This window comes from Geotrypetes seraphini, chromosome 1 (genome assembly GCF_902459505.1).
Source record: "Geotrypetes seraphini chromosome 1, aGeoSer1.1, whole genome shotgun sequence".
Lineage (NCBI taxonomy): Eukaryota > Metazoa > Chordata > Amphibia > Gymnophiona > Dermophiidae > Geotrypetes > Geotrypetes seraphini.
The window spans coordinates 380,434,298-380,460,950 of NC_047084.1; the positions used below are offsets into that span (position 1 = coordinate 380,434,298).

Below are 26,653 nucleotides of genomic sequence, written 5' to 3' on the forward strand. Positions count from 1 at the left end.
TGAAGAGTGCCAAGATGAGTGTCTTGATCGGTGCCCTGTCTCGGTGGCGGGACGGGGATCGGGATCGTCTGTGCATCGCATGGTCTCCCGAGGCCCCCAAGTGGTGGATAGGGCTGGAAGCGGTGGATCGCAACTGGGGTTGCGATGCGGATTCTTGCGATGCTACCCAAGTCTGGTAAGGAGCGCGGAAGAACTCTTCCTGACTATGCCCAGGGCTTTGAGTATCGATCAGAGGTCTGGTCCCATGTTGGCGCGGAGGCGTAATGGGCTCTAATGGCGGCATATCGGTAAGCGAGGCTTGCCGCATGGGCATCGCCGCCCTCCCCCGTTCGTCCTCGTCGGTTTTCGAGGTCGAACGGCGTGGGGGAGGGGGAGGGGGCAGACCGCCCCTTTGGACCGGTACCGGGAGGTCACCCTGTATGGCAGCGATGAGCCCGGGTCCGATGGTCTGCATGAGCTCAACGAATTGAGCTTCCAGCATGGACCGTAGCGAAGCCGATAAGGAGGGATCCGCACCGAAAGGGGGTCCTCCTGCACGGTCATCGCGCTCCTTCGAGGTCGAGTGCTTCTGCTTAGTAGCTTTCGGCACTTTGATGACCACTGGTGGTACTGTGGAAGGAAGAGGTACCTGAACCGAGGAGACCGGGGCAGGCACCGACGTCGAGCTCGTGGATGTTGTCGGGATGAACGATGCCGGTTTCACCACACTCGATGCAGGAGGGGTCAATACCGGTTTCGCCCGAACCGGGGAGGTATCAGATGAAGTGGAGGCTGAAGGATCCTTAGCTGCGTCCATCTTGAACATCGATTCCCACAATAGGCAACGCCGTTTGAATGAGCGTGCCGTAAGGGTAGAGCAAGGCCTGCACGATTTCGGAATGTGGTCAGGACCCAAACACTGCAAACAACGACGGTGAGGGTCCGTGAGTGAAATTGCGCGTTGGCACTTGCTGCACTTTTTAAACCCGGTGATTGGCCGGGACATAGGCCGGAAAATCTCCGCCGCGAGGTCGAAGCCTGTGGGCCTGAGCCACGTGGCCGGCCCGTTCGACCCGCCGGAGGAAATAATCTTCTTTTTTTTTTTTTTTAAACTGAAAAAGAAATGTACTGTTAATTGTAATTAAAAGAAAGCGAAAACGCGGACAAGGAAGGCAAATTTAACTGAATTCAGCTAGCGCATGATGAAGTTGAACTTCTCAGCTCCGCGGAAAGAAAAGAACTGAGGAGACACGCCCGGATCTCCGGGCGGGAAGGCACCGGCGCATGCGCGGTGCGGGCATCTAGAAACTTTTAAGTTTCTACAAGCAACACGTGCTTGTGAGACGTCCGTACCGGGGCTCTGTCTGATGACATCACCCACTAGTGAGAATACCTGCCTGCTTGTCCTGGGATAATCATTGTTACAGGAACCAGTGCAAAAACTGTGTATTTTTTCTGATGAAAGACAAATTTTTAAAAAACCATACACACACAAACAGCCCAGAAGTCAACTTTATATATTGGGTACCCAATGATTTTTCGCTGTGCTATCTATATAGTGTCTTTAAAATTTGGCATCTGGAAGTGTTACAAGTTTTCAAAGGCTAGTAAATATTTAAGGGTCATTATTCAAAACGATTTAACTGACCAGAAACAATTCCTGGCAAGTTAAATTGCCTGTTCAGGGTTAATTTTAATAAGCACTTAACCAGTTAGCACCAAACAGAAAACTGGCTATTTGAGGGCACTCCAAGGACAGAGTCAGCACGCGGCCAGTTAAGTGCTGACATTCAACACTTAACTGGCTAAGGTCACCACATAAATAGGACAGCTGGGATGAAACCACAGCCAGTTCAGTGCTGAATATTGACACCACAAACCCAGAAAATCCATACTGAAGCACAGACATGGCTTGGCATTGAATTTACAGTTTAATTACCAGGGCAGTCAACAAAATGCTGAGAACCCCAGCTGAGTGTCAGGACCTTATTTGTTTTGAATATTTACGCTTTTTTTTTTTTTTTAAGTTAACCGGATAAAATATTTCATTTGACAATTCAGGCCCATAGAGCTTAACTTCTGGCAGGATGACTCGGTGTCCAGCCACAAGTTATTCAGAAAGAGATGTAAGGACTTACAGGTCTGCTGGGGGCATCACTTAACTGGATAGACATTGACTATCTAATGTCTGTTTATTAATATTCTGGAAATCTGATGCATAGTATGTTGTTTTATTGTAATCCATTGAAAATTGAGCATAAGCATAAAAATTAACATTTTCTAAATGAATAAACAAATAAAATACAATAATATAGAAAATATAAAACTTTGAAAAGACAGCTACAATTTATCCCCACAAACAGGCAAGCTGCTGTCAGTCAAGCCAAGCTTTAGTGCCCAAGTGTATTTGTGCATCAATACAGAAGGGAGTGAAAAGGGAGACGACTTCACACCAAGCAACACATTTGGCCTATAGGGATTTAAAGCAAGCAAACGACCACCTGAATGATAAAAATTATTCTAATTATCCATGTATGAATTTGCAGACAACCACACCAGACTCATTTTACATATAATAGTATGTTTTGGAAAACAATCCACTATTACGGGGGCCTCTGAGACTTCTTCACTGCCATTCCTGATTTGGACTCTAAGCAAAACTCATCTGTGATACCAGCTGTATGTTTTCACTGTGGTCTGAGACACAGCAGACAGAGGAAACAGTAAACAACAGATTGCCAAAGGAAACCAACAGTTAAATTCTCACCCTTTCTTTTTAATAAGAAACTGCTGCAAGTCCTGAGAGATGTTTGATGTTTTTCGTCCAACTTGTAAGTATAGGTTAGGTCGGTCAAAACCAGTGCAGGTGACCTGAGGGTTCTGGAGAGTCAGAGACTGCTTGATGTCTTCTCGAATAGAAGGGCTCGCTGTGGCTGTTAAAGCAACAATGGGAACCTGCAGGGAAACAAAGGCAGGGCAAAACGAGAAACTTGTTGCTAAAAACTGTCATTCCACAGAGAATACATAAGCATATTTTCCCATTTTGCAAGCTTCTATTCCAAAAGATAAAGGACTAAGAGCAAGATTCTCAAAAGTTTAATGCTGTCGCTAAACTGTTTTCCGGTGGTTTAGCCTGTAGTAATTTAGCGGCAGATTATCAAAATGGATTATCTCCTTCTTTAGCGAGATTTCTAGCAGTCTCCGACACTGACATGCAAATGGACTTTTCAACACTGAAATGAGCCCTCCAGTGGATTCTTAAAAAATGCAGAGCCATTTTTAAAAAGCAGCATCAGCTTTTGGCAACTAAAAAAAACAACTGGTCCAGGGGTGCCGGTCAGTATCAGAGAATGCTAGAAAACCCATCTGCACTGCCTGACCTGACCCAAACACGCCCTCACCCCCAAGCAGGAGAGATGCCTACTTTCTTCTGCTGCAAAAAAAATAATTAACAAAAAAGTCCTGCCCGACCTGACCTGAAACTAAACTAAACTAAACCTTAAGTTTGTATACCGCATCATCTCCACAGAAATAGAGCTCGGCACGGTTTACAGGAATTGATATAAAAGGAACTCCAAAGAAAAGTAGAAGAACTTGGAACAGAGAAGTTTAGAGAGACTTAGTATATCAAAGAGGGAGAGGTCGTTACATTTTAGAGAAAAGCCATGTTTTTAAATGTTTTCGGAAGAGTTGGAGGGAGGTCAGACTCCGAAGTAGGATAGTAAAGCTGTTCCAGAGTTCGGTGATCCTGAAGAAGAGGGATGTCCCTAATTTTCCTGCATGGGATATGCCCTTTAAAGAGAGGAAGGATAGTTTGAATTTTTGAGTAGATCTGGTGGTGTTGGGATTCGAGGAGTTCCAAGATAGTGGAAAAAGGGGAGGAAGGATGCCGTGTAGAGACTTGAAGGTTAGGCAGGCGTATTTGTAGTGAACTCTAAGGATTACTGGGAGCCAGTGAAGCTTAGACAGAAGCGGGTAGACGTGGTCGAATTTGCTTTTTGCGAAGATTAGTTTAGCCGCGGTGTTCTGAATCCGCTGGAGTCTATGAAGGCTTTTCTTTGTTAGGCTTAGGTAGATGGAGTTACAGTAATCCAGTCTGGAAAGAATGATGGATTGAACGAGGACAGCAAAGTGATGTTGATGGAAGCAGGATCTCACTTTCCTTAACATGTGAAGATTGAAAAAGCATTTTTTTACTAGGAAGTTAAGGTGGTCGTTAAAGGACAGTGTAGAATCAATGATGATACCCAGAACTTTGCTTGAGTGTTCAAGCTGCAAAGTGGTGCCAGAGGAAAGTGGGATGAGGGTGGGTAGCTGATCTAATTTTGGGCTGAGCCATAGTAGTTTTGTTTTGGTCTCGTTTAGTTTCATTTGTAAGGTGAGGGCCCAGGATTGGAGGTTTGATATACATGAGGAGATGTTCTCAGAGAGATTGGTGAGGTTAGAGTCGGTCTCGAGAAGGACAAGGATGTCATCGGCGTAAGTGTAAATTGTTTCCGCCAACAGCAGGAGAGATGGTCACTCTCCTGCTACACAAAAAAAAAAATCCTGCCTGAATGGAACCAAACGCTACCCCTCCCCCACACCCCGCAGCAGGAGAGATGCCCACTCTCTCCTGCTGTAAATAAAAAAGAAATTTTAAATAAAAATCTGCTGGGGGGGTGCATTCGGGCAGGATTTTTTTTCGTGCAGCAGGAGAAAGTGGGCATCTCTCCTGCTGTTGGGGTCACTGCCAGGATGTTAGGGAACGGGTGTTGTGATGCAGGGGAGAGAATGGGCATCTCTCCTGCTGCATCACAGCAAAGGGGCAGCGGGAGAGTGTGCTTTTGTTTTTAATGAGGTTTTTCTGCGCATATGCCCATCAGGAAACCTTCACTGCTGTCCGGCAATCTTATTTGCATGCGCAATTTTTTAAGAATTGTCTCAGGTTTTTAGATTCGGTATCAAATCGGTTGCCTTAGCAGACCATCACTTTTTAACGCGGCTTTTTGAAAATCCTGGCCTTAGACCTGATATACAAAAAAAATTGCCCAGATAGCTCCATGAATGTTTCAGACAAACCTTGCCATTTAAAATTTCTCAACTCTTCCCCCCATCAGACTACAGTGTCTAAAATTTTGACCAACTAATTTGAAGTTTGAGGCATTCTGGAGAATGATTTAAGTTTAGATGGATATCATTGAATATCAGCGATGTGGAATGCCACAAGGATATCTGTACTAAGAGTGGTGCTTTTTAACATATTTATAAATGATCTAGAAATGGGAACTATGTGTGATAAAGCACAGTTACTTATCTGTAACAGGGACAGCAGGCATATATTCTCACAGATGGGTGACATCATCCACAGAGCCCCAGTATAATAACATAGTAAAAGATAGCAGATAAAAACCTGAATGGTCCAGCCAGTCTGCCCATTAGTTATATCTATTAAAAATAAATGATTAAATTAACTTGTCTCTTCTTTGATATTTCTGGTATTGTCCTAGGTTCCAAATGCTGAAGTTACCATCCAAGCTCACTCCAACCTAACCAACCATCCTGTTTGCAGGATATCTACCATAAAGTCTGGCCAGTTAGTGGAGTTCTCATTGATGCTCTCCCCAGCCCATCCTACACCAAATCACCACACATCAGACAAAGGTCATGCAAGTCTGTCCATTACCGGCCTTAGTTCTTTAATTTAAATCCTTCATTTTCTAATTAGAGATCCTCTATGTTTATCTCACGCTTTTTTTAATTCCACTTCCCTTGGGAGGGCATTCTAGGCATCTACCACCCTCTCCGTGAAAAAGAATTTCCTAATACTTCTCCTGAGTTTTCATCCCTGCAACCTCAAATTATGTCCTCTAGTCTACCTAATGTTGTTGATTTCTCACCCAAGTCTGCCCAAGGGCAATCATTAGTTATGGTCTCAGTAGCGCACATATCCTTGAATTTGGAGGACAGAATACAAGGTCTGTTGGATTTTTCTGTGTACAGTCCTGATGAGGAATCCAGCTTAGCAGCATTAACCTTGTTACCGAACATGGCTTTGTTGTTGGTAAGAGGTCAGAGATTCTTAGGGCAACTGTGGCAAGATATGACGTTCAAATCAATTAATGAGCTGGCTGGGGAATTTTATCTCCCTGTTCATACTAGACAACTTAGGGTTGATCTGACCTTTTTGGGGGGCTCTTCCCAGGAAAGAGTGAGTAAAGGAGGAACTTATGGTTCTGAAGCAACCAAAAGATAAGAAGATGAACCTGGTCACATACTTTTATAGAGTAATCCTTGAAGTTTAAGGTAAAATGCATGACACCAGAAGGGTATAGAAACCCATGGATGAAGGACACAATGAATCCACACAAGCAGGTATCTGATAGGATTATGTACAAATGAAAAAAATATCTGAGGTTTATTTTTGGACTTCTAACAGATTTTCAGGCATTTTTTCAGTTCATTTTAGACATTTATTTTAATAATTGGGCAGACTAGATGGACCATTCGGGTCTTTATCTGCCGTCATCTACTATGTTACTATGTTACTATGTAATTTTAATACACATTAGAACTCTTTAACATGTGCAAATCAATTGTATGCATAATTATTCATAGGTTAGTACTTGTTAAAATCAATTCTAAACAGTAACAAACTGACACTGGCTTTTACTAAACTGCAGTAGAACTTCTTAATGAAGCCGGCGAGGTAAATGGTCCGACCCTCATAGGAACTGAATGAGCATTGGAGCATTTACCTTGCTGGCCCATGGTAAAAATATCTACAATGGTTTAGTAGAAGGAGCCCTAAATATGCACTCATTAGTACATAAATCCTTAGTATTTGCAGATTTTACTAAATACTATTCCCAGTAAAACAATCTTATACATACTTTTTTCTAAAGTACAACAAATATCTTTATGATCTGAAATGATTGTGCAGCTTTCCTACAACCTTACCGATGGAAGCATTTTTTTCAATGAACCCAAGGTCCTGTAAGAGCTTCGAAAGTCATGACCCCACTCCGAGATGCAGTGAGCTTCATCAATTGCAATCAACGTTATGCCTACAAGAGAGACCGGTAAAACATCTGATAGACTTACACAAATAATTTTTTATCTAGTTAATCTTAATATTTGACAAAATAGTGGGTAATAATGACAAAAATGTGACTATTGTAGTGCATATCGGTTATATAACCCATGATTATGTAATGGGCAATGATTAAATAATTTATAGTGTTTATTTACGCTAATTCAACTAGAGCTATTTTTGGTGAGACAAGGAATCAAATCTTTCAAAGTAAAGTAACACAGTAAAAACAATTCTACAAGCTAATACCTAATGTTAGGTGCCAAATACATGCATAGGCTAAAGAATACTATCATTTACACATATAATTGATTCCAATAATTGACAAGTGCTAGGTGCTATTCTATAGAGTAGTGCCAAAATCACTTTGTACACATAGGTTGAGCATGGACATGTGACTAAGCGACATGTGCAACTTATAGAATACTTACAGCATAAAATACTATTATACTTCTCCCTCCGTATTCCCGGTGATAGGGGATTAACAGAACCGCAAATACAGAAAAACAGTAAATAACTTTTTCATGTGTTGTTCGCTGTTTTCTAATAAAAACCATTATGAATATGCCAGGGATAACCAGTGGCTTTTTGTGCTTCCTGCTCGGCCCAGCGCCGCTGTCTGAATGGCTACCGCCAGCTCTCGCCATTCAGACAATGGTGCGGGGCCAAGCAGGAAGCATGAAAAGCTCGGTCCTATTGGGTGCGCTGCTGGCTGCGAAATGGGAACCAAGGACGGAGAGGCTCAGCACGGGGCAAGGTGCGGAAAGATCGCTCCTGCCACATACATCGCTGGACCACCAGGGATTAAAAATGGCGCAAAGGGTAAGCAAGGGGGGTGGGGGGGTTAATAAAAAATTGTTAGCCGGGACTGGAGACAGGAGGGATCCCTCTTGTCCCGGCCTACCATGTCATTCAGCAGGCCGGTTGAAGCCTACAACATCTGGGAGGGAGTCGGATCTTCATTGTATGATGACCCGAATATAGGACGAGACCCCTATTTTTGGACCATTTTTTTGGTCCAAAAATCTCATCCTATATTTGAGTATATTTGGTATTAACTCAATTTAATAAAAGTCTTTTCTTAGACTAAATCAGACTTCAAACACAGAAAAGCTTTGTAAAATTAACCACAGCATGTATTAATGAGATATGCACATATTTTTAATTTTGTGAACTCTACAAAATTTTCAAAGGGAAAGTATGCACATACTGTTGTGTTGAAAACGACGCCAAGAAAACTATGTACACCAGCTATTTGGTACAATTTTTTTCTGTGAAAAATGACACGCAAGCATTTGAATTTTAAAAAGTATTAATCTGGGAAAGCCTCTGTTCTCTGTGGGTAGATGTATGTGCATACAGGTTGCGCACACACACTTTTACCTGCATATCAGAGAAATAATTTTGTAAAAGCTCAGTTCCAGAGACATTTTGTTCTTGCAATAAACAATAGCCCCACCTACCAAGAGTATTATCCAGTTGCTGAAGCAAAGACACATTCCCTGAACAGAATTCTGGAGTCATATAAACCACTCTGAAGAGGCCCCTGTGAAAAGCCAGCATTGCATTAAAAAGGTATATAATACACTGATCTCTACTCCCATTTAATGATGCAAAGGATTAAAATAAAACCAGAAACCAGAACTGGAAAAACTGAAAGTACTTTTGAAATGCTTTCTCTTTTAGAATGATACATAAAATACTTCTCAAACCATGTTCTTCAATATTATAATTTCTCCATTACTCTCTCAAAATGTTTGTGAATAGCTATAAGATACTGAAATATATTTAATAATTACATTTCACATCCTGTGCAGAGTGCTGGACTAACTTAATAAACCTGTGACCAATTTTCAAAATCTAAGTTCTCTTCAGCAGGTCAGTAGAGAAACAACACGGTTATACTAGGATTAAAGAGAAGAGTCAGATAAGCCTTATGTTGTATACATATATTATTACAGCTCACTAAATAGAAAAGGAGGGACGAAAGGGTGGCAAACTGACTGTGATACAAAACTTTAAAATTCAGAACATAAGAATTGTCATGCAGGTCAGATCAAAGGTCTATCTAGCCCAGTATCCTGTTTTCAACACAAGTCAATCCAGGTCACAAGCACCTGAATCCCAAAGAAGAAGCAACATTTCGTGTTACTTAACTCCAGGGATAACCAGTGGCTTTCATCGGGTATGCCTTAAATCAGGGGTGCCCAATAGGTCGATCGTGATCGACCAGTAGATCACCAAGACAAAGTGAGTCGATTGCGGAGCCCATCCCGGGCTCCGTGATAGACTCACTTTGCTTTGGCGATCTACCGGGCTAATCAGCCTTCCTCTCCCCGACATCAATTCTGCCATCAGAGAGGAAGTTCGGGCCAGCCAATCGCTGCCTGGCTGGGCAGGAACTTCCTCTCCAACGGCAGAATTAACGTCGGGGAGAGGAATGCTGGTCGGCCCGACGCAGGGAAGCAGGGAGAGCTTGGGGCGACGGCAGCGGCTTTGGGGCCTGTTCCCCGATGGTGGCAGCAGTGGCTTAGTGGAGGGCAGGGAGAGAGAAAGAAAGGGGGCAGGCACGGAGAAAGAAGGGAAACAGAAAGAAATAAAGGGGGATAAGAGAGAAAAAAAAGAAAGGGAGGCAGGGAGAAAGAAAGGGCAGGGAGAGAGGAAGAAAAAGTTGGGGGAGGGAATGAGGTCTGGAGAAGAGGAAGCATACAGTCTGAAAGAAGGGAAGAAAGATTGGATGCACAGTCAGAAAAAGAAAGTGCAACCAGAGACTCATGAAATCACCAGACAACAAAGGTAAGAAAAATGATTTTATTTTCAATTTAGTGATCAAAATGTGTCTGAATTCATATCTTCTGTCTATATTTTGCACTATGGCCCCCCTTTTACTAAACCACAATAGCGGTTTTTAGTGCAGGGAGTCTATGAGCGTCGAGAGCAACGCTGGGCATTCAGCGCAGCTCCCTGCGCTAAAAACTGCTATTGTGGTTTAGTAAAAAGGGAGGGGGTATATTTGTCTATTTTTGTATGGTTGTTACTGAGGTGACAGTGCATAGAGTCATCTGCCTTGACCTCTTTGAAAAAACCCCGGAATAGGAATGATAATTAACATTTTCTCAGCGTTCAGTGTGCTTTGTTTGTTTGTTTGTTTTTAATTTTATTGTTGGTAGATCATTTTGACTTGGTCATTTTAAAAGTAGCTCGCAAGCCCAAAAAGTGTGGGCACCCCTGCCTTAAATGAATTATGGATGTGGGCACCCCTGCCTTAAATGAATTATGGACTTTTAAGAACTATGTTATCTACTTTTACCACATTTTCTGGCAACAAATTCCAGAGCTTAATTACACATTTGTGACGGAGTATATATCCTGTCCCCCAAGAACCACCCAAATAGAGGACTGCCAGGAGAAGCAGTATGCTAAAACTAGCTGGGTGCCAGACTGAGGAGGTCAAGTGAATAAACACTCATTTGCATGTTACTCAAACTCAAGAGTAAATCAGGCTAGAAGGGGAGGAGAGACCCATTACAGCCCAGGATACTGTTTAAAAAAAAGGAAGGCCCTCTTCTTGAACCAGTTCCAAAAGGAGAGGAAGGTTCTTAGGTCTTCTCCTACTCGTACATGACCATCAAACTAAACTAAACTAAACTAAGCCTTAAGTTTATATACCGCATCATCTCCACGGAAGTGGAGCTTGACACGGTTTACAAAGTATAAAAATAAGGAAGAGAGAGGAGGGGATTTACAAAAGCATGTAGAAAGGGGGGATGTAAAACAGGAGAAGAGGTGATATATGCTAGAGAAAAGCCAGGTTTTCAGTTGTTTTCGGAAAAGTTGGAGGGAGCCCTGGTTCCGCAGCGGGGCAGTGAGATCGTTCCAAAGGCCCGTGATTTTGGAGAGGAGGGATCTTCCCAGTTTACCTGTGTGTAGGATGCCGTGTAGAGAGGGGAAGGAAAGTTTATGTCTGTGGGCTGATCTGGTGGTGGCAGGCTTCAGTGCGAGGAAGGATAGAGGGATTAGGGGCGCAAGGATGCCGTGAATGATCTTGAAAGCCAGACAGGAGCATTTGAAATGAATTCTGAGAAGTACTGGGAGCCTGGAAAAGGGACTTCTTGGGAACAGGAATTCCTGAGAGCAACCCTTGGGGGGATGCATGTTGGCACCCACCTAACCCCCAGTAAGCTCTAACTCTTCCCAATGTAGCCAGAACTTGACCAAGTGCCTTGTGACAGTGGTGACTAGGGAGTCCAGCAGACCAATGTACCACAGTGACCTATAATGACCAGAGAGCTCAACACCAGGACCAGTATACTACAGTGACCCAAGATGACCGGGGAGCCACAGAAACTGGAAGTGTCCAGAGAGGGCAAAAGTGACCGCGAGAAATCAGAAGTGACAGGAATGACCAGAAAAGACCAGAGCGGCTGAACCACATCATTGAATGAAGAAGTTGTCTCCAATTTGATCTAAATGCATTACTTAGTAATATCAATGCATGTCCCCTAGCCCTTGTACCTTTGGAAAAAGTGAACAAGCAATTCATATCTGCTCATTCTACTCTACTCATGATTTTACAGATCTCTATCACACCTCACCTCAGCTATCTTTTCTCCAAGCCGAAGAGCCCTAGTCTTTTTAGTTTTTCCTCAAAGAGAAGTTGTTCCATTTCCTTTACCATATTGGTTACCCTTCTCTGTACCTTTTCTAATTCAACTACCGTATATTCACGCATATAACGCGCGCGTTATACATGGTTTTTACAAACCGTGCATAACCTTGCACGTTTGTACGCATGAGCGCGTTGTACAAAAATTTTTTTACATAGTTCCCCCCTGACGTCCGATTCACCCCCCCCCCCACCGCAGGACCGCTCGCACCCCCACCCCGAAGGACCACTCGCACGCACTCCCACCCGTATCCCCCCGCAGGACCGCTCGCACCCCCACCCCGAAGGACCACTCGCACGCACTCCCACCCGTACCCCCACCCTGAAGTACCGCTCGCACCCCCACAGCCTCCCGACCCCCCCCCCATCATGTAGAAGCTCCTACCGGTGTTCTGCTGCTTCCTCTTGGCGGTCCCGGCCCTTCTGTGAGCCCTGCGCCTGCGCTGCTTCTTCCAGCGGACCCGCCCTTTCTCTGATGTCAAGCCCTCTTGCTCCGCCCACTCCCCGACACGATCGGGGCAAGAGGGAGCTCAAGCCCTCTTGCCCCAGCCAATCGTGGCACCCCCGACACGATTGGAGCAAGAGGGAGCTCAAGCCCTCTTGCCCCCCCGACTCCCCGACACGATCGGGGCAAAAGGGAGCCCAAGCCCTCTTGCCCCGCCGACTCCCCAACTCCCCGACAATATCGGGCAAGGAGGGAGTCCAAGCCCTCCTGTATCTGGCGACACCCCCCCCCCCCCCGCTAGTTGTTCGGGCCAGGAGGGAGCCCAAGTCCTCTTGGCCCTGGCAAACCCCCCCCCCCCGCTAGTTGTTCGGGCCAGGAGGGAGCCCAAACCCTCCTGGCCACGGCGACCCCCTACCCCCACCCCGCACTACATTACGGGCAGGAGGGATTCCAGGTCCTCCTGCCCTCGACGCAAACCCCCCTCCCCTCAACAACCGCCCCCCCCCAAGAACCTCCGACCACCCTCCCAGCCGACCCGTGACCCCCCTGGCCGAACCCCACACCCCCCTTCCCCGTACCTTTGTGTAGTTGGCCGGACAGATGGGAGCCAAACCCGCCTGTCTGGCAGGCAACCAATGACGGAATGAGGCAGAATTGGCCCATCCGTCCCAAAGCTCCGCCTACTGGTGTGGCCTAAGGTGCCTGGGCCAATCAGAATAGGCCCGGGAGCCTTAGGTCCCTCCTGGGGGCGGGGCCTGAGGCACATGGGCCCAACCTGACCATGTGCCCAAGGCCCCGCCCCCCAGGAGGGACCTAAGGCTCCCGGGACTATTCTGATTGGCCCAGGCGCCTTAGGCCCCACTAGTAGGCGGAGCTTTGGGACGGATGGGCCAATCCGGCCTCATTCCGTCGTTGGCTGCCTGCCGGACAGGCGGGTTTGGCTCCCGTCTGTCCGGCCAACTACACAAAGGTACGGGGAAGGTGGGTGGGGGTGTCGTGGGGGTCGGCCAGGGGGGTCGCGGGTCGGCCGGGGGGGCGGTCGGAGGTTCTTCGGGGGGGCGGACGTTGGGGGGAGGGGGGTTTGCGTCGAGGGCAGGAGGGCCTGGGATCCCTCTGGCCCGTAATGTAGTGCGGGGTGGGGGTAGGGGCCGTGGCCAGGAGGGTTTGGGCTCCCTCCTGGCCCGAACAACTAGCGGGGGGGGGGTCGCCAAGGCCAGGAGGACTTGGGCTCCCTCCTGGCCCGAACAACTAGCGGGGGGGGGTCGCCAGAGCCAGGAGGGCTTGGGCTCCCTCCTGGCCCGATATTGTCGGGGAGTTGGGGAGTCGGCAGGGCAAGAGGGCTTGGGCTCCCTTTTGCCCCGATCGTGTCGGGGAGTCGGGGGGGCAAGAGGGCTTGAGCTCCCTCTTGCCCCGATCATGTCGGGGGTGCCGCGGTTGGCTGGGGCAAGAGGGCTTGAGCTCCCTCTTGCCCCGATCGTGTCGGGGAGTCGGCGAGGCAAGAGGGCTTGACGTCAGAGAAAGGGCGGGACCGCCGGAAGAGGAAGCAGCGCAGGCGCAGGACTCACAGAAGGGCCGGGACCGCCAAGAGGAAGCAGCAGGACACCGGTAGGAGCTTCTACATGATGGGGGGGGGTCGGGTGGCTGTGGGGGTGCGGGTGCGGGTGGGAGTGCGTGCGAGCGGTCCTTTGGGGTGGGGGTGCGGGTGCACGCGAGCGGTCCTTCGGGGTGGGGGTGCAAGCGGTCCTGCGGGGGGTGAATCGGACGTCGGGGGGGGGGGCATCAGGCTTTCAGGGTGGGGCAGGACTTCAAGGGGGAGAGGAGAGTCGAGGCGGGCGAAAGGAGAGTCGGGGTCTCCAGAGGAGAGTCAGGGCGGGCGAAAGGAGAGTCGGGTGGCGACGGGAGAGTCGGGCAGCATGTGCGGTATACGGGTGTGCGCGGTATACAAAATTTTTTTTACATATATTTCGGTTTCCCGCGCACTATACCCGTGTGCGCGTTTTACACGGGTGCGCGTTATCTACGTGAAAATACGGTACTTGGTTTTTTTTCTAAAAATTTCAGTAATATCAGAAATGCAGTCACATCATGGAGCGGATACAAAAGGTATTAGAATATTCTCTGTTTTATATTCCATTCTTTCCTAATAATTCATTACATTACTTTTGTTATTTTAGCTGTCACTGCACAATGAGCAAAGCATTTCAGTGGTAACGGCAACAACTAGATCCTTTTCCTAGGCAATAACTCTTAATGTGGAATCTTATATCATGTAAAGTTTGGGTTCCTCCTCCCTATGTGGATCATATGCCACCTATCCACAATAAATACGAGTCTTTGTGTCTCGTAAAGGTCCTCCTGTAATTTCTCACAATCCTACTGTGATTTAAAAACTTGAATAACTTTGTGTCATCAGCAGATTTGATGATATCTCTCAATATTCCCATTTTCAGATCATTTATAAATATGTTAAAACCAGAGCTACCAGAACAGATCCTTGAGGAATTGCCTAGAAGTGGAAATAGTGTAGGATACAAGAAATTTTAAATAAATATTTATCCTTTTCCTCTGACAATATTGACCATTTAACTACTCTAATCTTTAGAGGAGCTATTGCCTGAGAGCTTATGCTCTCCTATGCAATTAAGCTCCAATAGAAACATGACAGCAGATAAAGGCCAAATGGTCATTCAGTCTGCCCATCTGCAGCTTCCACCATCTCCTCCTCTCCCTAAGAGATCCCATGTGCCAGTCCCATGCTTTCTTGAATTCAAACACAGTCTGCCTCTACCACCTCTATCAGGAGACTATTCCATGCAACTACCACTCTTTCTGTAAAAAAAAAGTATTTCCTTAGATTACTCCTGAGCTTGTCACCTCTTAACTTCATCTCATGCCCTCTCACTCTGGAGTTTCCTTTCAATTGAAAGAGACTCGACTCGTGTATTTATGCCTTGTAGGCATTTAAACGTCTCTATCATATCTCTCCTCTCCCACCTTTCCTCCAAAGTATACATATTGAGATGTTTCAGTATATCCTCATTTGCTTTATGATGTAGACTACCAACCATTTTAGTCTAACATTTGGGCTACATCATAATGCAAATCATTTTTTTCTGTGTTTCCTTTCTGTGAAAGCTCTGAAATTGAAGTCACTCCATAAGAATTCTTATCTCTACCAGTCTATAAAGACTTACCCCCCTCTTCTACTAAACCGCGCTAGTGGTTTTAGCATGGAGAGTCGCGCTGAATGGCCTGCGCTGCTCCCGACGCTCACTGAGTTCCGCCATTCAGCGCGGCTCCCCATGCTAAAACCGCTAGAGGGGTTTAGTAGAAGAGGGAGTTAGAATTCTTTACCATTAGAGGTATGTTTAAATTTTTATCTTCTTTGGTTTCTTAAATTGTTGAAGTCCTATTTATTTAAGAAAATTTCTGTTATCTTAATATTTGTTAAGAGATTGATTTTTTTTTTTTTTTAATTTGTTACACCTTTGTTTGTGTTATCTTGGTTGGCTATTTAATTGGTTTCTTAAAATTGTTATCTCGCTCTTAATCCTGTTTTGGGAATAAATAGATCCTACCCTAACATAACATACTCTATTTTCTATCTGTTAATTAGTTCTTAATCTACAATAAGGCATTGCCTTCTATCCCATGCTCTCCTTTCTTGCATTTAAGTTCTTCACTCCCTAAACTGTATCGTTCCCTCAGGTTTTTCCAGCCCAAATGCATTACCCTGCATTTTTTAGTATTAAACCTTAGCTGCAAAATTTCAAATCATTCTTCAAGCTTTACTAGGTCCTTCCTCATGGTATCCACACCATCAGGGGTGTCTATCCTAGTGCAAATTTTGGTATCATCCACAAAGAGGCAAACCTTACCAGACAGCCCTTCAGCAATGTCACTTATAAAAATGTTATAAAGACCAGCCCAAGAACCAAACCTTGCGGCACAATATCCCTTTCCTCAGCGTGAGCTCCATTTATCACTACCCTTTGTTGCCTTCCAATAAACAAGTTCCTAACCCAGTTAGTCACTTTAGGGTCCATACAAAGGGCCCTCAGTTTATTTATTAGTCATCTATGCACACTTGTGTCAAAGGCTTTGCTAAAATCTAAATACACCCTTGATCTAACTCTAGTCACTTAGTCAAAGAAATTAATCAGATTTATCTGACAAGACCTACTTTTACAGAAACCATGTTGCCTTAGGTCCTGCAATGAATTAGATTCCATAAACGTTACTATTCTCTGTTTTAATAGCATGTGGGATCTCTTTGAGAGAGGAGGAGATAGTGGATACTGTGGATGGGCAGACTGTATGGACCATTTGGCCTTTATCTGCCATCATAGGAGCCTGAGGCGCCTGAGCCAATCAGGGACTTCCTTAGGGAGGAGCCTAAGGAAGTATCTGATTGGACAATCAGGGACTTCCTTAGGCTCCTTTCTAAGGAAGTTCCTGATTGGCTCAGATGCCTCAGGCCCCCCTCTAAGGAGGAGCCTGAGGCGCCTGAGCCAATCAGGGCCTTAGGCCCCTCCCTGTGCATCACATGATGCACTGGGAAGAGGCCTAAGGCCCAGTATTGTCGGTGAGGAGCTGGAGGAGGTGTTTTCAGTACCTCCTGCTTCCAATGTCGTTCCGTGCAGATTTGGCTTGCAGTTTCAAAAATCCATTGGACCTGCCCGAATTGGAAACGGATTGGTCCCGATCGGGCAGGTTTGTGAATCTAGCCATTTTGCTCCTTACAAATTTTTCAGTGCAAGAACGGACTTTGTGATTCTAAGATCCCTAATGCAGGCTTCATGCCGAAACATAGGCATATTGGGTCATATATATTAAATTTATTTTGGTGACTGTTCTGTAGGCTGCTTGTGCTGTTTTGTTTGCTAATTAAAGTTTTAGAAAAGCCTGCACAAACAACAATACTGTGTGCAATTCTGGTTGCCACATCACAAAAAAGAGATATAGCAGCTTTTCAGCTTGGAGAAGAGATGGCTCTGGGAAGATATAATAAAGATCTATAAAATACTGAGTGAAGTGGAAAGGGTAGATGTGAATCGCTCGTTTACTCTTTCCAAAAGTACTAGGACTAGGGGGCATGTGATAAAGCTACTAAGTAGTAGATTTAAAACAAACTGGAGAAAATATTTCTTCACTCAACATGCAATTAAACTCTGGAATTCATTGCCGGAGAATGTGATGAAAGCAGTTAGTTTAGCAGGGTTTAAACAAAAGTCAATAAGCCTTTATTAAGATGGACTTGGAGAAATCCACTGTTTATTCCTAGGATAAGCAGCATAAAATCTGTTTTACTCTTTGTGATCTTGCCAAGTACTTGTGACCTGGATTGGCCACTGCTGGAAACAACAAGCCTGATGGACCTTCAGTCTACCCCAGAATGGAAACTCTTATTTTCTTAAAAGATTATTAAGCTCCCAGAAAACTTTCAGGCTTCTAGTCTACCCTTGTTCAGATTTTGATAATAAAGCAATTGCCCCATTATCCCTTCCAACACAATCCCGTAAAAAGCAAATCTAAGCATCTTACTTTTATATATTTCTCTTTTATTATGTGTGTGGAATGAGTACAATTAAGAAAAGTCATTTACCTAGGCAAATTACTATTTGAAAACTGCCACTTTTCCTGCAGGTAAACATATGTGACTTTCAGGATGTACTGTATTTACATTTATTGCAGCTACTCCTTCAGCTAGAACAGGGGTCTCAAAGTCCCTCCTTGAGGGCCACAATCCAGTCGGGTTTCAGGATTTCCCCAATGAATATGCATGAGATCTTTGTGCATGCGCTGCTTTCAATGCATATTCATTGGGGAAATCCTGAAAACCCGACTGGATTGCGGCCCTCAAGGAGGGACTTTGAGATCCCTGAGCTAGAGTTACTGACATGCATTACTGCATTAGCATGCAGTAACACTGTTAACAAGCTCTCTTAATAACTAGGTCCCATTGTTGCAGATCCTTTGAAATTTCTTTTGATCATGGCATGATGGCTTCCCACATACTTTATAGTGAAGACCAAACTCAACATCTTTTGGATCTCTGGATATGACAAGATACTCAAACTCATTTAAATATCTTCCTGAATGTTATGTAATTCGCTGCTGTAGTTTTTCTTGTGAATTTTAAGCTGCAGTGAACTTTACAGTTTTGTGGGTTATAAATAATTTTTTTTGTTATGTACAGAGTAGTTTACTTATTATCCAATTATTTAAGCACATGATTCTAATAAGCCAATTAACAGTGCTAAGGAAACTGATTCTGTTCATGCCTTGTACATTACTGTGTCTCAAGAAACAAAATTGATTAATTTATACTTTTTATTGCATATAAAACTTGTTTCAATTAAATAAGAGTGTTGAATTTAGAACTTGTAATTTTTATTATTGCGCTTAAGATTCACAAATTTTCCTCAGAACCATACTGTGACAAAACATTTATGAATAATGAAACAGAAGAAAGAATGGACTGACTTACGCTTTTACATCCTGAATTACATTTTTGAATTGGGCTGATCCAAGGAAACATGCAGGAATGTTTGACATTCTATAAAGAAAACATAAAGGACCTTGATATAAACAAACTAGCATGGTGCACACTCACAAATCCTGAACAGAGAAATATCTATATATTAGATCTTTCTTTCTTCCTGAGCCAACACCCCATTTATGTTCCTGCTCACACCGCAATGAGCTGCGGCAGAACACCTCTAGCATCAAGAAGGAAATACCAATCTGTCATAAGCACCTGCAGTACACACTGTAAGAATAATAAATCTAGGCTTCAGTATAAAGAGTGGAAGAAGAACCTGGCTAAGATCCAGGGGAATCAGGGTTCAAATCCTGTTATTTCCCAATTAATATTCTTTGTGATTGACAAGTTGATTCATTCCCTCTTGTCTCTTAAACTTGGATTTAGAAAACCAATTACATCTAAAATCCAAATCACTGAGAATTACTAACAGCTTGTAGTAACTTTTGGGCACTGCTGAGTGGTTCAACTTTTCCACATATGATTGAGATAAAATACAGTACACATAGGTGCCAGCACTGTGGGTACTAAAGCACCTCCAATATTTTTTCCAGCACTGCCTAGACATCAGAGCTGAAATCTTCCCGATGTAGAGCTGTAAAGGAAAGCATGAAATAAGGCTGTGTCTGTAGCTACTGCTCCCACTTCCCCCTGCAGCTTACTGGCTGGCTAAGGAATATCTGGCCAATGGATTTCAGGAGAAAACAGGTCAGAAGGTTGATGTCTCCTAAACTACTGGTCCTGTCTCCCCTATATCTGACTAATGGGCTAATAGCAGGAAGCAGAGAAAAGCTGCAGTATAGCGCAGAGATGTTTCCTACCTTCCTTTGGTCTCCCATAGAGAGGAGAAGTGCTGAGGGAGGCACTGGGAAAGGAATGAGGGATAAAAGAGTAGCACAGGCACTGATGTGGCAAGAACGGATAGCGTAGCTGGTTTTAAGAAATGTTTGGACAAGTTCCTGGAGGAAAAGGCCATAGTCTGTTATTGAGAAAGACATGGGGGAAGTCATTGCTTGCCCTGCATTGGCAGTATGAAATTTTGCTACTCCTTGGGTTTTGGCCAGGTACTAGTGACCTGGATTGGCCACAATGAGAACGGGCTACTGGCCTAGACGGACCATTGGTCTGACCCAGTAAGGCTATTCTTATGTTCTTATGAGAGCTGAAAGATGTGTCGTGAGGGGAAGAAAGGCTGAGAGAAGAGATATAGCAGGGAAAGGGAGAACCAGTGGCATAGCTAAGGGGGGGGTCTTTGGGGACCTGGGCCTCCCCACTTTGGGCTTGAGCCCCTTCCAGAACTCCAGCACCAACTTTTACCTTGCTGGTGGAGAAACCAAGCCATGCAAGCCAAATAACTACATTACTGCCACTCCCCGCTGTTTCCTTCCTGCTCTGAGTATGCCAGTACTTCTCATACTTGCTCAAATTAAAGATGAGTTAAATCTACAAACAAAAGGAAGTCTCACCTGTAGAGGAGAGTGAGGAGTGGCAAGCCAAACCTGCACGGAACGACAACTGGCTAGAGAAAGGTGCAGTAGAACTTGCTGAGAAGCAGAAGGAAATAAGAAGGCTGTACCTGATTCTGACTGCTGTGACTGTGTAATGTTTTGCAGATCTTCCCCATGCTGAGACAGTGCTCTTGATCGATAACCAAGGCACTTCAAGCCGCACCCACCAGAAGTGACATCATCACTGGTAGCAGCTAAAACCATCTATCTTCCAAGGCGCACACCACAGGTGTGTACCATGGAACTGTGCTCAATTTTGCGCGAATGAGTGCATCACAGATCAAATCCTTCGCAAAATTCTCAATCTCTCCATAATATTTCTCCCAGGAATCACCTATCAGAAATTGGTATCACAGATACAATATACAGCTCTCCTCTGGTTTCAAGATGATCTCATTACATACGATGGAATTAAGTCTCCTCTGACTTTCACAATCTGCTTTATGGTGTCCCTCGGGGATCACTACTAGCACCAACTCTCTTTAACATATATTTGGCTCCTTTCTTGACTACTGCACAATTACGATAGACCACCTACGTATAAGCAGATGATATACAAATAATTGTAACTCTGGATGATTCTTTCCCTGCCACAATTGCTACATTAAATAATCAGCTTGCTAGACTTTCTTTCTTCATGGCTACTCAGTAATAAATTAAAACTAAATCCAGATAAGTGTTCTTATTTACTAGAATAATTCTCAAGAACCTCTTTTCAGTATCCATAACCATTGGAGGGCCTACATTGTGGAACTCTTGATATCAGATTAACACCATTTTATCTGGAATTTTGTGCAGTTTTGAAAACCTACTTATTTAAAGATGCAGTCAGTAGTTAACTTAATTTTCACTCTCATTACAGAAAGTGCCCTGTTCTCAGCCTGAGGGCCCTATGAACCTGCATACTTTCCCTACAAGAACTTTTGCTTCTTTCCATCTTCTACTGTTCTAGAATGAATAGATTTCTACCTTTTAATAACTCTTTTACTTATTAATTTTAGCTTGATTATAAATGTAAACACTTAGACAGCCTTGGTCCTGGGGTGATATACCAAATTTTAATAACATTTGAAATTTAAAATGAGAAGCAGAATAGAATAGAAAGATTTAAGGAGTGGTTCAGGCAAAGAACTATTAAACATCCTGCCCCAAAATATAAAACATCAAATTATATGCCTGTGCAGAAGAAGTAAGGATGGAGAAAGGGAACTAAGAGGAGCGAGAGGGAAGAAAATATTAGGGGACTGACGTATGGTATAGATCAGTGGTCTCAAACTCAAACCCTTTGCAGGGCCACATTTTGGATTTGTAAGTACTTGGAGGGCCTCAGAAAAAATAGTTAATGTCTTATTAAAGAAATGATAATTTTGTATGAGGTAAAATTCTTTATAGTTTATAAATCTTTCCTTTTGGCTAAAAAGACATATGATCAAGAAACTGTTTTGTGATTATGATAAATCAACTAAATGTAGTAAAGGTACAATCGTATTCCGTGAAGAACAATATTTTATAAATATACGTTGTCAATAGTTAAAGTAGGGGTTCATTCATACCAAAAAATAACAAAAACAGGACAGTTGACAAAATTATAAATAAACGGAGAAAAATAAACCTCAATTGTGGGTTGCCGGGACTACACAAGTGCCCAAAGCTCACCACCTCATCACGGGTTTATAAAAAAACTCCGTACAATTATATGTTACTTTCATACTTCAACATCTCTTTAAAAGAATAGTTTTCAAAAAATTCTCAAAGGATTTGAATTACAACGTCCTATAGTTTTCTATGATTAAGTGAAACAGCCCCAAACTAACTATATTTATGGCAATCAGCTACAGCTGTAGGTAAATTCAAAACAGGGTTTAGTAACGTGGCTATAAAACCTGCATGATAGCGTGTATAAGAGAGTTAAACACTCATCTGAAGAAACATCTTCGTCCCGATAGAAAAGATCTTCTATTTCGCCTGAAAGCAGGCTACTTCAGGGGATTCGTTTGCACCAGGTTATCTCCACGCTGTCAGCTGTATAACAGGAGGCCTGCTTCTCTCAAAATGGACCTCAGACCGAGATATGCGCCCTACTCGTTTAAAAACAGAACGAAGTCGGGCGTCATGACATCATCGCAATAACGCGATGAGTGATAGGTCAAACATCAGTACTTCACATAAACCACAAAATCCAAGAAAACAAATCATAAATTCATAAGAAAGGTTGCCACTCATGCTCAGAATTTAAACCTTGTGGTTCTATAGTATGGAGGCGACTTATCCATTGTTGTTCCTTCTGCCATAAAAGCTTTCTAATATCTCCACGTCTCATTGAAGGGATAACTTTCTCAACCACCCAACATTTCAGGCTTTCAAACTTGTGTTCCAAATTTAAACAATGAGCCACTATTGGTGCTGTCATTTTACATGTATTCAAACAACTTTTATGCTCTGTTATTCTTATAGTTAGATTACGTGATGTTTGGCCCACATAAAATAATTCACATGGGCATTGTATTATATAAATCACGTTAGCTGTTTGACAAGTAGAGGTCTGTTTAAGAATATAATTTTTCCCATCAATTGGATTTATAAAGTTGGAGATTGTGGACATGATTTTACAATTCGTGCAATGTCCACATGGACTATGTCCAAAAGTAGATTCTGTTCTCTCATTAACAAACTTTTCTTTAGATGTATGGCACAACCAATCACTTAAATTTCTATTTCTAGACTGAGGAAAAATAAATTTTTTGTTTACAAAACATGGAAGTGTTTTAAGCAATGGAAGATGTTTTTTATATTTCTTAATAATCTGGGGAGATATGCAAGTCTGTTTAATAATGCAAGGGATTATTCCAGATTCTTCTTTATTCTCCGGAGATTTATTGTAATCCAATAAAATCTCTCTAGGATTAAACAAAGCTCTTTTCTTTGCTTTTTTAATTATGGATGTTGGATATTTTCTAGATATTAATCTTTGCTCCAGTATCTTTGATTCTTGAAGAAAATTTTCTTTACTATTGCAAATTCTCCTATATCTTAAAAACTGGGCAAAAGGAATACTGGTTTTCAGATGTGCAGGATGCATGCTATCAAATCTCAACAGTGTGTTTCTATCCGTTGGTTTTCGAAATACTGATGTTGTTAAACGGATTCCATCCAGTTGTACCCATACATCCAAAAAATTGATTTTGTTTTTACTAGATGACATAGTAAATTTGATAAACTCATGACACTGATTCAACATTGAAACAAATTCTTGAAGTTGAAGTTGGGTCCCTAGCCAGATCACAAACATGTCATCTATAAAACGCCACCATTTAAACACATATTGAAATCCTGTTAATTTATAGATGAAAGTCTCTTCAAACCATGCCATATATAAATTGGCTATGGTAGGAGCAAAAGATGCACCCATAGCTATGCCAGAAAGTTGTTTAAAAAATTCCCCATTGAAGATGAAATAATTATTTTTCAAAGCTATGGTACATAGTTCTTTCAAGAATTGTACAAAACCATTCCCAGGATCATATTGAGTATTCCATAGATTAACCAGGACTTGAAGAGCTTCATCTTGGGGTATGCTGGTATATAACGAGCATACATCAAAAGTGACTAATGTGCAATCTTCTAAGACGTCAGGTTCAATGTCGTTTAGCATTTTAAGAAATTGTGTAGTGTCTTGAATATATGATCTAATGTCTTTCAGATGACTCTTCAGTTTTATATCAATATATTTGCTTGTTTTCTCCAGCAATGAATCACGAGCCGAAACTATTGGACGTCCAGGGGGATGTTGTGTATCTTTGTGAATTTTGGGGAGTAGATAGAATATAGGAATTTTAAAATTGTGATTATGATAAACATACCGAGGGCCTCAAAATAATACCTGGCGGGCCGCATGTGGGCCCCAGGCCGCGAGTTTGAGACCACTGATATAGATGGACTGAAGGAAGAAAGGGACTAGTTGGAGAAAAGTATAGTGGATGGCCTGAATGGAGACAAAGAGACTATCCAATCCAATCCTTGGTCTTGTATACCGAGTCATTCCAACTTTGGGGCTCGATTCAGTTTACAAAAGAGTTAACTAATAGGACAAGGAAAATGAATTATTAGAGCAAAGAAGTCATCAGTTGTAATCCCCTTATTTTTTCGTTATATTATTAATCTGATTTGACAAAGAAAGAGTAGAATCCAGAACAAACTTCAGGATTTTTGATGAAAATTCAATCTTCAAAGTATCACCAGAATTTAACCGCAGTAAAGATGCTAATCGGTCTAGTTTGGGACCGAACCATAAAAGTTTTGTCTTGACAAAACTATGATGCTGACAAGCTGCAAAGGGAAGAGAAAGTGGCAGTACCCTAGATTTTGATTTGTCAACATTATCTGCACTCCTCTTGACATTTAGATACAGGCTCACTCACTACCAGATGTTCTTTGGTTTTCCTTTTTTTTTTCTTAGCTGGGTAAGGTGGAAATGTGTTATGAATCATGAGTGCAGCACCCCAATCATTTTCAAAAGTTGGCTCCTATGACAGTGCAAGTATGTTTATCCACTGTGGTAGGGAAGCTGAAGAGAGAAATTGAGGGATGGGGAGATTAAAGGAATGGAATATGTTTACTAGCCAAATATATTGTAAACATGAAAACTAGACATATCATTATCCAGATTAACATGATGAGCAATACATCAATGTACATTTCCATAAAGAAATCAAATTGCTTGGACAAGCAGTTAACAAACCTGAAACACAACATAAACAGAACACAGATCTTCATCTATTCATGTACTGTCTACTAATAATCACCAATAGTACTAAGTTAAATCAAACATTTCTGTGTTTGACCTGCTTAACCAGTAAGGGGTGAATGGAATCTCTCTCCTGACACTGTGGACAACCCCCTCCTTCTTAACTTTCTCCTTCTTTCATTCAATAATCCCCAGTTTCTCTTTGTGGAGAGTGTCCTGGCAGAAACACTCCAGCAGTATGAAGTAAGAAATAAGGCAGACTCTGAGGCTGCCAACAACTTTCTCTTCTGTTGCCGCAAAGCGGTGGCGCTGCTGACCCCGCACACCTTATTAGCGTACCGGTACATGCTCTATTTAGTGCTTCTCCTTGTGACGAATGCTGAAAAAGACTTACAGAAATTCTACTTTCTACCTTGCTGCGCCATATGTCTGGAACAAACTGCCTGACTCATTTCATCGGGCTCTGTCTCTGCTTGTATTCAAATCTAGGCTGAAAGCCTGTTTTTTTAAAAGCTGCATTTAAGTCCTTACCCTGACCCACTTATAAAGCACCCATATTCGTTTGTCACTCTCTCTGTAGTCCCCTACCCTATATACTGTACCACATCATTCCCTTTGTAATTCCCTACCTGAGCAACATATAGATTCACGCTTCTGTCCTGTTTGTCTGTCATAATTAGATTGTAAGCTCTTTCAAGCAGGGACTGTCTCTTGCGTGTGCCTAGTAGCACTATAAAATAATAAATAGTCATAGTAGAAATTACTTAATTCCCTGCTATTGATGTAATTGGATTACTGCAACATTTACAACTCATCAAAAATACCACAGAAAAGTAATAACAGGGACTAAATGCTGGGATCACATTATCCCCTTGCTTAAACAAAAACCTTAGCTGCTATTTTCAGCTAGGATTTCCTACAAGATTTTAACTTCAATGCATAAAATATGTAACTCTAGGCTGCAGTTATTTCTATCTCAACTCTGGATACTCTAACCCAGGGGTGTCCAATGTCGGTCCTCGAGGGCCGCAGTCCAGTCGGGTTTTCAGGATTTCCCCAATGAATATGCATGAGATCTATTTGCATGCACTGCTTTCAATGCATATTCATTGGGGAAATCCTGAAAACCCGACTGGACTGCGGCCCTCGAGGACCGACATTGGATACCCCTGCTCTAACCCAATAAAAATCTATCAGCTTACATTATTATTCCGTTTGCTTATTAGTCTGTATGAAGGAACAGAAGAAAAGTTAACACAGCAGCCAGATTACTTTCTGGACCTTGTCACTTACTCAAGCTGAAGCACTTGGTCCTCCATCAGAGAGATGAGAGGTGCAATGACTATCCCAATACCTGCTGTGTAAACAGGTACAAACTGGTAGCACAAACTCTTCCCATAGCCTCAAAAAAGAGAAAAGAAATTATAATGTAATAACAGAAAACTATAGTTCATTCATGTTTAATGGCCTGGGGCCACCATATTCAACTTTTATCAAACCATTTGAACAATGAATTAATATGACATGTACAGACTTGGAACAGGGATTTCCCAGGCTGGACCTTACAGTCCCATAAACTGTAGATTTTCAGGTTATGAATATGGAAGTGATAAATTTTAATATACTAGGCATCCAAAGCAAATTTATCTAATGCATTTTCACTGTAGACGTCCTGAAAACGTGCCTGGTTTTAAG

At 42.9% G+C, this 26,653-nt stretch overlaps 1 protein-coding gene across 1 annotated transcript in view; it reads right to left on the bottom strand.

Moving 5' to 3' along the window:
- Positions 1-26,653, bottom strand: part of WRN (WRN RecQ like helicase) — a 405,773-nt gene that overhangs the window by 224,416 nt on the left and 154,704 nt on the right. The window contains exons 21-25 of the mRNA XM_033960777.1: positions 26,252-26,360; positions 18,653-18,721; positions 8,515-8,597; positions 6,919-7,025; positions 2,747-2,934 (exon numbers count right to left, since the gene is read on the bottom strand). Coding sequence (XP_033816668.1) covers positions 2,747-2,934; positions 6,919-7,025; positions 8,515-8,597; positions 18,653-18,721; positions 26,252-26,360 — 556 coding nt within the window. The remainder of the gene's footprint in view (positions 1-2,746; positions 2,935-6,918; positions 7,026-8,514; positions 8,598-18,652; positions 18,722-26,251; positions 26,361-26,653) is intronic.